Source organism: Haematobia irritans, chromosome 3, assembly GCF_050003625.1.
Source record: "Haematobia irritans isolate KBUSLIRL chromosome 3, ASM5000362v1, whole genome shotgun sequence".
Taxonomy (NCBI): Eukaryota; Metazoa; Arthropoda; class Insecta; order Diptera; family Muscidae; genus Haematobia; species Haematobia irritans.
In genome coordinates, this window is record NC_134399.1 from 50,703,733 (window position 1) to 50,717,772 (window position 14,040).

The following is a 14,040-nucleotide window of genomic DNA, read 5'->3' on the forward strand; positions in this document are numbered from 1 at the left end:
GATACCTCTTCATAAGAAAGGTGATTTAGTAACTAACTACAGATGACTTTCTCTTATTGATTCTGCCTGCAAGATTTTCAACAGTATATTCAACCTCGTTAATATAGTCAAGATTAGGGAATTAGATTGGAAGAGAAGATATGCGTTTTTGTCGATTTCTCTTGCGCTTTCGATTTGATACCCAGAAATAGCCTATTTACAAACTTTCGTGCTTATCGACAAAGAGAATCAGACTTCTAACGCTTCTATCCATGTTACCATGTGGTGTGAGTGTGGCAAATGTAGAAATAATGGTTTTGTTATATGCGGACGATATTGTTCTTCTTGTGAATAATTCTGTAGATCTCCAGAAGGTGATTGATGGCCTCGAAAGGTGTTGCTCCCTACACACAAAAAATTATCACCAAAATGTTTTCAATTAAACACTTAATTGAATTTGGAAACGGATTCAATTAATATGTTAATTGATTCAATTAATTATTTAATCAAATCCGAATAAAAACCAATTAAAAAATGATTGATATTTGTTACGTTTCCAATTAAAATATTAATTGATTCAATCAATTTGTTAATCAATTCGGAAATAATTTTCAATTGCAAACGTGATCGAAATTTTTTCCGTTTCCAATTACACATGTGATTGATCTAATCACCTTTGTGATTGAAATTGAATAATTTTGAGCAATGGAAAGAGCGAAAAGAGAACAAGAGAATGGGTATTTATTCAAAAATGTATGATGGAGAGATCAGTCTGTGGAAGTAACTCGTAACGAATGGTTGGGTTTTTGTTTTTGCGTAAATTGAAAAAAAAAAAAAACATGATTTGCGATATTCTGTCTGCTGCATTCAAAATGTGTGCATAAATATGTTGAACGCAACAACAAATCATAGCAAAGGGTTGAAATAAATAAAGTGTGCAACAACAAATGGCCACGTGGTAAAGGTTTGAAAAAATATATGACAAGAACGCATTTGAAATTACCTGTGTTTGTGGTATTGTAAAAATGGAAAACAATCTACGTTTATTGAAGGTAAGAAATTGTGAAATGTGAATACCGTTTTCCATTGAAGCCTGTTTACATTCAACGGACTAAAATAATATATTTTTTATTCATTTCTTTTAGCGACCAATTTTATTTCATGAAATTTACCAATCAATCCCATCAACTCCATAATTTTATCAAATATATATGAATATGTTTGCAATAAAAAAGTGGGTACCGTATTGATCTTTTAAAATTATATTTTTTTTACTCCAAGTTTTCTTAAAACCAAAATCGGTATGGGTTTGTTGGAAGATTCACTTTGATGTTGCGAAGTGGCGTTGGCATTAAATTGCATTTTTGTTTTACCTGGCTTTTCCAGTTTGAACCCAAGTAGAGAGCAGTATATCTGATATATAAACTAATGACCTGAATTATGTAATGGTAAAAAAAGTTCTTTCTTTTGGATTTAAAAATATGAAAAATATCCGAAAATAATAAAAATATGTATTTTCCATTTATATTTTTTCTATTTCCAGAATTTGCAAAGTATCATCAATATAAACCAAATATTACATTGCTTTCCCTTTATTTTTTGTCTTTGATTGGTTCAAATTTTAATAGACGATTTCAATGTGTTGAAATTTTGGAAAGGAATTGTTACTAAAATTAAATTACCGAGCACCGAGCGAAAGAAGATTATAAATCTGCAACCTGGAAATAAGAATTGAACTTGATATTCAATGCAGGTAATGTTTAACAAAATTAACTTTTAATTTAAGAAAATTAAATTCGAATTATTCTGTTTACTTTCAGAAAAACTAATTTAGCTTACAGGCTGCTGATTTATTGGAAATCTAGGCGCATCTACATATTAGAAGGAACATGCTGACATGGTTATTATAAGGAAGATAACGATTTATATAATTTATTTTTTAACCCTGTAGGTGTTATTGATAATAATTGTATTTGTAAGTTATGTTAGAACAAAACACAAGAACCAAATTTATTTGTCTATTGCATAATTCAAAAAATAATAAAATATTAAATATGTTTTATAAGAAACACATATTATCTTTTATTTCAAATAAAACTAAATACGATTTTGGGGTCGTAATATATAACTTTTTTGATTGAAATTTATAGCCAATTTTAATTAATTATTTAATTGAATGAATCAAATAGTTTATTGATTTTTGTCGCGAAATTAATTAAAATTTTAATTGAGTCAATTAAAACTGTGATTGAATTTTATGTTATAAATATATCACTTTTTTCATTGATTCAATCACACAATTAATTGATTCCGTGACAAAAGTCAATTAAATTTTTAATTGAAAATCGTGTTGGTTTTCAATCAAAATGGGTGATTGATACTATCATTTTTGACATTTATCAAAAATGAAGACATTTAAATTAAAAAAATGATTGAATCCGCGATTTTCGTGATTGAAATCAATTTTTTTTGTATGGGATTTAAAGGGTAATTTATTAAAATCTAAGGTTATGGTTCTTCGCAAGAGTTCCAGAAGCACGGCTAATTTAGATTGGTACTTTGCAAATCAGCGGATAGAGGTGGTTAATTGTTATACTTACCATGGAGTTGATAAAAAAATCTTCCTGCCTCTAAAATTGCCATTAATTCTACTTGGAGGAAGTATAATAACCTCCCAAATATTTCGAAGGAAAATAAGATGAGAATATTAAATGCCTGTTCGCAAACGACTTTAGATGTTGGGGGACTGCTCCGATTTTTCGTTAAGAGAATCTAAAGATGGGAAATAGCTCAATGTATATATATGTATATAGATATATAAACAGGGTTCTTAAACTCGGACATCATAGACTTCCACGTATTTTCCATTTATATTTGTTTCTATTTCCAGAATTTGCAATGTATCAGCAATATAATACCAAATACTACATTGCTTTCCCATTATTTTTGTCTTTGATTGGTTCAAATTTTAATAGACGATTTCAATGTGTGGAAATTTTGGAAAGGAATTGTTACTAAAATTTAATTACCGAGCTCCTTAATACACCTTTTTATGCTAAAAGACTACAACTGCAAAAGAAGATTATAAATCTGCAACCTGGAACTAAGAATTGAACTTGATATCCTATGCAGGTAATGTTTAACAATTAAGTTCGAATTATTTTGTTTACTTTCAGAAAAATTAATTTAGCTTACAGGCTGCTGATTTATTGGTAATCTAGGCGCATCTACTTATTAGAAGGAACATGCTGACATTGTTATTATTATAAGGAAGATACTGATTTATATAGTTTATTTTTTCACCCTATAGTTGTTATTGATAATAATTGTATGTGTAAGTTATGTTAGAACAAAACACACAAATGACAAGAACCAAATTTATTTGTCCATTGCATAATTCAAAAAATAATAAAATATTACATATTTTCTTTTATTTCAAATAAAACTGTGATTGAATTTTATGCTAAAAATCAATCACGTTTTTAATTGATTCAATCACACAATTAATTGATTCCGTGACAAAAGTCAATTAAATTTTTAATTGAAAATCGTGTTGGTTGGTTTTCAATCAAAATGGGTGATTGATACTATCATTTTCGTGATTGAAGGCATTTCAATTAAAAAATTATTGAATCCGCGATTTTCATGATTAAAATCAAAATGTTTTTGTGTATACAATAAAAAACGGGTGGTTGAGAGGTTATTCCTACGATATTTTTCGATTATTTACTATAGGTGGAGTCTTCTATGACGCACAAATTGTATATGTAGATATTTGTTTGTAAATATAGAGATTTCTTTAGGTTTTAATAGAATACAGATAATGTTAAAATTTTTGATAAGTATTCTAGAGGCCCTGATGTTTGTCACAAGTATCCTTATGCGTACCAAGCAACAATATATTATTTTGGTACACAAAACAATTTATTTATTTATTTCAATCACGAAAATCGCGTATTCAATCATTTTTTTAATTGAAATGTCTTCGACAAAAATCAATCAACTATTTGATTGATTCAATTAAATTATTAATTAATATGGGCAATAAGTTTCTATCAAAAAAAAAAAAACGTATATATTGCGCCCCCAAAATCTTATTTAGTATTATTTGAAATAAAAGAAAATATGCGATTTTTATAAAAAAAATCAATCAATATTTTATTATACTATAGACTAAAGAATTTGGTTTTTGTTATTTGTTCTAACATAACTTAGACATACAATTATGATCAATAACATCTAAGGGGTTACAAAAATAAACTATATAAATCATTATCTTCCTTATCATATTAACTATGTCAGCATGTTCCTTCTAATATTTAGATGCGCCTAGATTTCCAATAAATCAGCAGTCTGTAAGCTAAATTAGTTTTTCTGAAAGTAAACAGAATAATTCGAATTTAATTTTATTCAATTAAAAATTACTTTTATTAAACATCACCTGCATAGAATATCAAATTCCAAGTTGCATATTTATAATCTTCTTTTGCAGTTGTAGTCGTTTAGCATAAAAGGTGTATTAAAGAGCTCGGTAATTTAATTTTAGTAACAATTCCTTTCCAAAATTTCCGCACATTGAAATCGTCTATTAAAATTTGAAACAACCAAAGACAAAAAATAATGGGAAAGCAATGTACTATTTGGTATTATATTGATGATACTTTGCAAATTCTGGAAATAGTTAAAAATATAAATGGAAAATACATATTTTTATTATTTTCGGATATTTTTCATATTTTTAAATCCAAAAGAAAGAACTTTTTTACCATTACATAATTCAGCTCATTAGTTTATATATCAGATATACTGCTCTCTACTTGGGTTCAAACTGAAAAAGGCAGGTAAAACAAAAATGCAATTTAATGCCAACGCCACTTCGCAACTTCAAGGTGAATCTTCCAACAAACCCATACCGCTCTTGGTTTTAAGAAAACTAGGAGTGAAAAAAAATTATAATTTTAAAAGATCAATACGGTACCCACTTTTTTTATTGCAAACATATTCTTATATATTTGATAAAATGGTGGAGTTGATGGGATTGATTGGTTAATTTCACGAAATCAAATTGGTCACTAAAAGAAATGAAAAAAATATATATTCCATTGAAGCCGTTTAATGTAAACAGGCTTCAATGGAAAACAGTATTCACATTTCATAATTTCTTACCTTCAATAAACGTAGATTGTTTTCCATTTTTACAATACCACAAAACACAAACACAGGTAATTTCAAATGCGTTCTCTCATATATTTTTTTTTTCAAACCTTTACCACGTGGCCATTTGTTGTTGCACACTTTATTTATTTCAACCCTTTGCTATGATTTGTTGTTGCGTTCAAAATATTTATGCACACATTTTGAATGCAGCAGACAGAATGTCGCCAATCATGTTTTTCAATTTACGCGAAAAACAAAAACCCAACCGTTCGTTATGAGTTACTTCAACAGACTGATCTCTCCATCATACCTTGCTCAATAAATACCCATTCTCTTGTTCTCTTTTCGCTCTTTCCATTGCTCAAAATTATTCAATTTCAATCACAAAGGTGATTGGATTAATCACATGTGTAATTGGAAACGGAAAAAATTTTTTGAATTATGCAATGGACAAATAAATTTGGTTCTTGTCATTTGTGTGTTTTGTTCTAACATAACTTAGACATACAATTATGATCAATAACATCTAAGGGGTTACAAAAATAAACTATATAAATCATTATCTTCCTTATCATATTAACTATGTCAGCATGTTCCTTCTAATATTTAGATGCGCCTAGATTTCCAATAAATCAGCAGTCTGTAAGCTAAATTAGTTTTTCTGAAAGTAAACAGAATAATTCGAATTTAATTTTATTCAATTAAAAATTACTTTTATTAAACATCACCTGCATAGAATATCAAATTCCAAGTTGCATATTTATAATCTTCTTTTGCAGTTGTAGTCGTTTAGCATAAAAGGTGTATTAAAGAGCTCGGTAATTTAATTTTAGTAACAATTCCTTTCCAAAATTTCCGCACATTGAAATCGTCTATTAAAATTTGAAACAACCAAAGACAAAAAATAATGGGAAAGCAATGTACTATTTGGTATTATATTGATGATACTTTGCAAATTCTGGAAATAGTTAAAAATATAAATGGAAAATACATATTTTTATTATTTTCGGATATTTTTCATATTTTTAAATCCAAAAGAAAGAACTTTTTTACCATTACATAATTCAGCTCATTAGTTTATATATCAGATATACTGCTCTCTACTTGGGTTCAAACTGAAAAAGGCAGGTAAAACAAAAATGCAATTTAATGCCAACGCCACTTCGCAACTTCAAGGTGAATCTTCCAACAAACCCATACCGCTCTTGGTTTTAAGAAAACTAGGAGTGAAAAAAATTATAATTTTAAAAGATCAATACGGTACCCACTTTTTTTATTGCAAACATATTCTTATATATTTGATAAAATGGTGGAGTTGATGGGATTGATTGGTTAATTTCACGAAATCAAATTGGTCACTAAAAGAAATGAAAAAAATATATATTCCATTGAAGCCGTTTAATGTAAACAGGCTTCAATGGAAAACAGTATTCACATTTCATAATTTCTTACCTTCAATAAACGTAGATTGTTTTCCATTTTTACAATACCACAAAACACAAACACAGGTAATTTCAAATGCGTTCTCTCATATATTTTTTTTTTCAAACCTTTACCACGTGGCCATTTGTTGTTGCACACTTTATTTATTTCAACCCTTTGCTATGATTTGTTGTTGCGTTCAAAATATTTATGCACACATTTTGAATGCAGCAGACAGAATGTCGCCAATCATGTTTTTCAATTTACGCGAAAAACAAAAACCCAACCGTTCGTTATGAGTTACTTCAACAGACTGATCTCTCCATCATACCTTGCTCAATAAATACCCATTCTCTTGTTCTCTTTTCGCTCTTTCTATTGCTCAGAATTATTCAATTTCAATCACAAAGGTGATTGGATCAATCACATGTGTAATTGGAAATGGAAAAATTTTCAATAACGTTTGTAATTGAAAATTATTTCCGAATTGATTAACAATTTGATTGAATCAATTAATATTTTAATTGGAAAGGTAACAAATAGCAATCATTTTTTTAATTGGTTTTTATTCGGATTTGATTAAATAATTAATTGAATCAATTAACATATTAATTGAATCCGTTTCCAAATTCAATTAAGTGTTTAATTGAAAAAATGTTGGTCATAATTTTTTGTGTGTACGAGTTACTTCCACAGACTGATCTCTCCATTATACATTGTTGAATAAATACCCATTCTCTTGTTCCCTTTTCGCTCTTTCCATCGCTCAAAATTATTCAATTTCAATCACAAAGGTGATTGGATCAATCACATGTGTAATTGGAAACGGAAAACATTTGTAATTGAAAATTATTTCCGAATTTATTAACAAATTGATTGAATCAATTAAAATTTTAATTGGAAACGTAACAATAATCAATTAACATATTAATTGAATCCGTTTCCAAATTCAATTAAGGGATTAATTGTAAAAATTTCGGTGATAACTTTTTGTGTGTAGGTCAATGTTCTGAACAAACTGGATTTTTGATGGAAAAACTATACGATTTTTTTAGTGGCGTTCGTTTTGTTCACAGTATTATGTGCATAGTGGTTGCTTCAAACTTGGTCCAAATTGAGGCACATCTTGCCAAATTCCAGGAGCCGATGAGTCTGGAATATGTATAGTAATATGAAAACTTAGATCGACCGCGATTTCTATGAAGTTCAAATAACTTTCACTATAGTGAATATATCTACCGAATTACACTGAACTTTTTAAAATACCTATAAAAACCCTATTTAATGATTCAATCACATATAAATTTTAAGTTTTCAACATAAAACACTTTAATACAAGAAGTCATATACCATCACACTGCAAATATAAAAGATAAAGTTATGTATGAAGAAAAATTAAAAAGATCCAGCGGGACCACAATACGCACAGAAGGGTTAAAATTTAATAGATATGAAATGAATTGGCTATGGGTAACCTGTGCATCCGCACATTAACAATTAATATGGAAAGACCGAATTTCCTTATTGTATACGATAAGTTGTTTATAGACACAATAAATAAAAACAAGGCATTGAAAACCCAGTACTGAATAAATACATAAATAAATATTATACTATTTGAATTCAAATAATCTTTTACGCATATTAAAGCTAAAAATAAATTTATTTACTGAAGAAAATACCCCATTCATGATTCACAAGGACTCATCATTAAAAAAAATTAGTTGTTGCCTGTAGTACTTACCATCATTGTGGTACCTGCAAGCACCATTACAGTTGAACGCAATCCATCGGACAGATTTTGGCTAAGAGAATTGCCTACTAAATACGTATCGGTGGCAAGACGATTCACAAGTTCGCCAGTTCCTTTTTTATCAAACCAACCCACTTCTTGATTTATAATGGAGCGATATAATTTAGAACGTAAATCACGAACAATGCGCAAAGCTGAAATTAGTTAACGACATGTATTTTGGTCAATTTAGGTAATTGTTCAACATACAGGCACTGTTGAATAGATAAATTCGCCCAAAGTTAGCAAGTCCACCAATCAAGAAAACGCCACACAATATCAAAGAAATTTGTTTTAGGTTGTTTAATGCATGCTGAGACCATTCCTTATCCTTGTCAAATATAACATCTAGTATTTTCCCGAGAACAAATGGAACACTCATTGTTATGCCAGAAGAAACGACCAAACATCCGATGGCAGCTAAAAAAAAGTTACCAACACAACTCAATTAATTATAATTTAAAAAATGTTTATTAAAATTTGTTGTTTATTTCCAATGAGACGGTTTTGAATTTGACAACTTAAAAGTAAAGTTTTGGAAAACAATTTCCAAAAAAATAATACAGAGCTTTACTAGTTATTAAATAAAACGGGAATATGATAATCCAGTTCTTGACAATTTTACACATATTACAATAGTACATATGCAAGTTGGCAAATTTAACAGAATTTGAACTAGGAACCAGTACGACTTATTAAGTTTCTTTTAAAATAAAAAAAAAAATGAAAAACAATAGAAAGTCTGCCGAAAAAGGGAAGCAATTATTGGTTTGTGATATAGCAGCCATTGCCTGCCACTTTTCTTCGGCTTTCCCGGGAATTTTTCACATCAGTATTTTAAATGAAATTATTCCATCAATATTATAAAAAATAATTTTTAGTAAACTAAAAAAGAGATCCTGCAGGAAATTGAGCTAAGAAACTAATAAATGGTTAGTCATCTGTAGGAAATTGAGCTAACTTTAAACTAATAAATGGTTAGTCATAACTGTATCACAGGTGACTCAAAATCTAACTTTCCATGTAAGATACTATACTTTAACACGTGTTGTCAAATTCATAAAAATAGCAAAATTTATTTTTTTTTATTTTTAACGCATTAATAATTCATAAGAGCATAAGAGTACATTCTTCAAAGAAAAACTGTTACGCGTTTAATTCAATTGCAATAAAAGAATTTGGGCTTGAATTTTTAACATTTTCATTTTGCAGATAACGGTTTTTGCATTTAAATATGAAATCAAAATCTGTCCTTCTATGTCGGTATTAAATGCTGATATTCATTCATCACAAACTTGAACTTAGTTCATTACTTACCTAATTTCTCATAGGAAGAAGCAAGCTCCGCACAAGCACTGCCGTGCGTGGGCATGGTCCCATTTTTATATGACATGCATTTTGTTGAGGGTTTCAGAAGATTTTAATTCTTTTTTCTTCATTGTTGAAAAATTTCTAATACATCAAACCTAATCTATCACGATTTTAAGATTTCAAGATTTTAGTTCAGAGGCTTCGAAAATATTTTTGTGTCCCTTATACCATGATTGACGTTTCGAACTTTTAAAAAAGTTCAAAAAAGAATCCCAAATAATATCTGCTATTGTTTTTGTATTATTTCCATTTACTACACACACATTTTTTTATTTCAATCACTAATAATAATTTTTATACCCTCCACCATAGGATGGATATAACATATTAACTTTGTCATTCCGTTTGTAACACATCAAAATATTGCTCTAAGACGCCATAAAGTATATATATTCTGGGTCGTGGTGAAATTCTGTGTCGAATTGAGCATGTCCGTCCGCCCGTCCGTCAGTCTGTTGAAATCACGCTAACTTCCGAACGAAACAAGCTATCGACTTGAAACTTGGTATAAGTAGTTGTTATTGATGTAGGTCGGATGGTATTGCAAATGGGCCATATCGGACCACTTTTACGTATAGCCCCCATATAAACCGACCCCCAGATTTGGCTTGCAGAGCCTCTTGGAGGAGCAAAATTCATCCGATCCGCTTAAAATTTGGTAGTGGTGTTAGTATATGGCGTATGCAAAAATTGGTCCTATCGGTCCATAAATATATATAGCCCCCATATAAACCGATCTCCAGATTTGACATACGGTGCCTCTTGGAGGAGCAAAATTCATCCAATCCGGTTGAAAAATATACACTCATAGAAAAAAGTCTGCTAAAAACAGCAGTCGTTGTCTGCTGTTATATTTTTGTACTTCAGGGCCAAGTGAACAACAATTTATAAAATTTTTCCCCAAAGCATATTTAAGAACCAAAAGTAGTTTTTGGTATATTTTTGCACTGTAATATATCTACAAGCTCCTAAATACGATCAGCAAACATTTTGTTTGCTGTTATGCCTCAATTCGATAAATATTCAGATTTTTGGTCAAATCCTATAGATATTCATAAAATATTGTTTTAATTATGTTAGGATAGCTCCTAAGTTGACATTTTTATTTGTTGTAGCCAAAATAAAACATGTTTTAGTGTAATCGAGCTTCAAAAATAGCAGGAAATGTTTGCTATTTCAGCAAACAGTGACTGCTGTCCCTTTTTCAGCAGACTTTCTGCTGTTTTAGCAGACTTTTCTGCTGTCCCTACTAACAAATTTCTTTGGGTGTAGGTCCATAATTATATATAGCCCCCATATAAACAGATCCCCAGATTTTACCTCCGGAGCCTCTTGGAGGAGCAAAATTCATCCGAGCCTGTTGAAATTTGGTACATGCGCTAGTATATGGCCGCTAACAGCCATGCAAAAATTGGTCCATATCGGTCTATATGTAATATATAGCCAATGGCTAATCACACAAAAATTGGTCCATACCGCCGAAAATAATCTACCAAAATTTTATTTCTATAGAAAGTTTTGTCAACATTTTATTACTATAGAAAGTTTTGTCAAAATTGTATTTCTGTAGAAAATTTTGTCAAAATTTTATTTCTATAGATAATGTTAGGGGGTAACCCTATAATCATAAACACAATAATTCGCAACAGCAATAATACAGACATTGCTAGACAGAGATAGCAAGAGAGCAACAACTGATGCGCACGAAGCAACAAGTTCAACCGCGTTTTTTTTTTATATATAGTTTTACCACTGTTAAGAGCATAAGAATAAAACACTTTGCATTTTATTGTTAAAATTAACAATCATGATCTTTTATTTAACATAAAAGCACAACAATTGTGGCGACGAGGGCGGAACAATAAAATTTTTTCTAATTTTATTCAAGTTATGGTGAAATTCTTATCAGAAACATGTCCGACGACAAAATTGTAAGAATTTTGGCTGAACAACAAAAAGCCATGAACGCACAGTTGCTCGAGAAACTCGCAGAACTAATCAAGGGGGAAGGAGTCATCCTCATCCACTGCAATTTCCCAAACAAACTCAGGCACATCAACAGCTGCACTTGTGGAGTCATTAGTACACTCAATGACAGAGTTCGTCTATGAACCTGAAAGTGGTCTCACATTCCAGACATGGTACAACCGTTTCGAACATGTGTTCGAAAGGGAAGCAAGTTCTTTGGAACACCATGACAAAGTGGCTCTTCTTTGGAGAAAAATGTCAAATCAAGTCCACGAACGCTTCACCAACTACGTTCTGCCAAAGAAACCCACAGAAATGCTACTGAAGGACACAATCGATCGTCTAACAAAATTTTTGGGAAAACTGAAACACAAGTTGCACAGCGCTACAGATGTCTACAGCTGGCAAAGGCAGACAATGAAGACTTCAGAGAGTACGAAAGTCGCGTAAACTTGCAGTGCGAACTTTTTTAAAATGAACGAATTGCAACCCAATCAATTCAAGTGTTTTATTTTCGTACTTGGTCTCAAGTCCAGTAAAGACAATGAAATCCGGATACGTCTTCTCAAAATGCTCGATGAAGAAACCGTCGGCATGAATTTGGACAAATTGGTGGACGCAACCAAAGGATCTTAGACCTGAAAGCAGACAATACTTTGATCGAAAATCAACAAAAGGTAATTTGTGCTGTTTCGAAGGCAAAAAGCGATTTCAAGCATGCAGACAGAACACCAAAAACACCCTGTTGGTTTTGTGGAGATTTACATTATGTTAAATTCTGTCCCTATCGAGATCACAGATGTTCCAGATGTCATCAAACTGGACACAAGGACAACTACTGCACAAGTGCAAGAACTGACAATTCAACAAAACCGTCTCATAGTGGAACAAAGCCGAAAAACAACAAAAAGTCCAAAAACAATTTTCGCACAACGGCAGTTTTCACAACAAAACAACTAAACTTCAAGGAACTTCGTAAGTATGTCACTGTAAATTTCAACGACAAACCTGTGAAATTACACAGCATCAGACATCTCCATGATTTCTGAGACAACATGGAAAAATATCGGCAAACCCGAAGCTCATACCACCACTGACAGTGCTAGTGACGCCAACACAAACAACATTAAACTTCTAGCTAAGTTCAAGGTAAATGTCACCATGAACAACATCACAAAATATTTGCAGTGCTACCTCACAGATGTAGATCAACTCAATATCATGGGTATCGATTGGATACAAGCATTTGAACTCTGGGACAAACCAATTTCGATGTGGTATCGTCAAATTTCTCTTGACGATGAAAAGGCGACATTAAAATCTAACTATAGTTGATAGCTTGATATATCAAGCTGTATTTGACTATTCAAGTATCGGACTTTGTATAAAAACACAAGTTAGAATTCAATTACTGCCCGATGCAAAAGAAATTTTTGTTCCAAAGCGACCAGTCCCATATGCGGCAAGAGTATAAATCGAAAATGAATTGGAAAGACTTGAGAAAGCCAACATAATTACACCAGTGGAGACGTCAAGGTATGCAGCACCAATAGTAGTGATTAAACGGAACGGAAAAATTAGAATTTGTGCAGATTACTCAACTGGACTAAATTCAATCGTTGAGTCTAATCAATATCCGTTACCAACGCCAGATGAAATGCTCTCCGATTGTCATACAGCAACAATTTTTAGTCATCTTGACCTATCAGACGCCTACCTTCAAGTGGAAGTTGACGACGATAGTAAAGAGCTTCTTACTATCAACACCCACAAGGGTCTGGATAGATTCAACCGCTTGACGCCCGGCATCAAATCGGATCCAGGGGCATTTCAGAGGATAGTGGACCAACTTTGCAGCGGCATAGATGGAGCAAAAGGATACATAGATGACATTATGCTTTCTGACAATTACTGATCAATTTACTAACTTGAATTTGCTTTTACAGAGAAGTCAAGAATTTGGTTTCAAGCTCAAGTTTGAAAAATGCCAATTTTTCAAAAACCAAATAACGTACCTCGAACAAGTCATCAGCCAAGAGGGCAGTCGACCCGATCCCAACAAAATCAATTCGAAACCTAAAGGTACCTCAAAATATATCAGAAGTTCGAAGCCTTCTGGGTTCTATCAACCATTACGGTAAATTTGTCAGCAACATGAGAAATTTACGCAAGCCTCTAGATGACCTATTGAAAAAAGACACACCATTTCGATGGACCCCAGATTGTCAGGCGTCATTAGATGAGTTTAAGAAGATTATCTCATCGCCCCTTCTTTTAACTCATTACAACCCGGAATTACCGATATATGCCGCGGCCGACGCTTCTTCACACGGTATCCCCCGTATGGACTA

At 31.5% G+C, this 14,040-nt stretch overlaps 1 protein-coding gene and 1 long non-coding RNA gene across 2 annotated transcripts in view; both read right to left on the reverse strand.

Annotated features, from left to right (window-relative positions):
• Window positions 1–14,040, reverse strand: part of LOC142232372 (ATP-binding cassette sub-family B member 10, mitochondrial) — a 115,537-nt gene that overhangs the window by 76,018 nt on the left and 25,479 nt on the right. The window contains exons 2-3 of the mRNA XM_075303158.1: window positions 8,561–8,770; window positions 8,303–8,505 (exon numbers count right to left, since the gene is read on the reverse strand). Coding sequence (XP_075159273.1) covers window positions 8,303–8,505; window positions 8,561–8,770 — 413 coding nt within the window. The remainder of the gene's footprint in view (window positions 1–8,302; window positions 8,506–8,560; window positions 8,771–14,040) is intronic.
• LOC142232373 (uncharacterized) lies at window positions 4,106–5,595 on the reverse strand. The gene is made up of 2 exons (XR_012721108.1): window positions 4,421–5,595; window positions 4,106–4,353 (listed from the first exon to the last, which is right to left on the reverse strand). It is a non-coding gene; the product is annotated as an uncharacterized LOC142232373 (long non-coding RNA).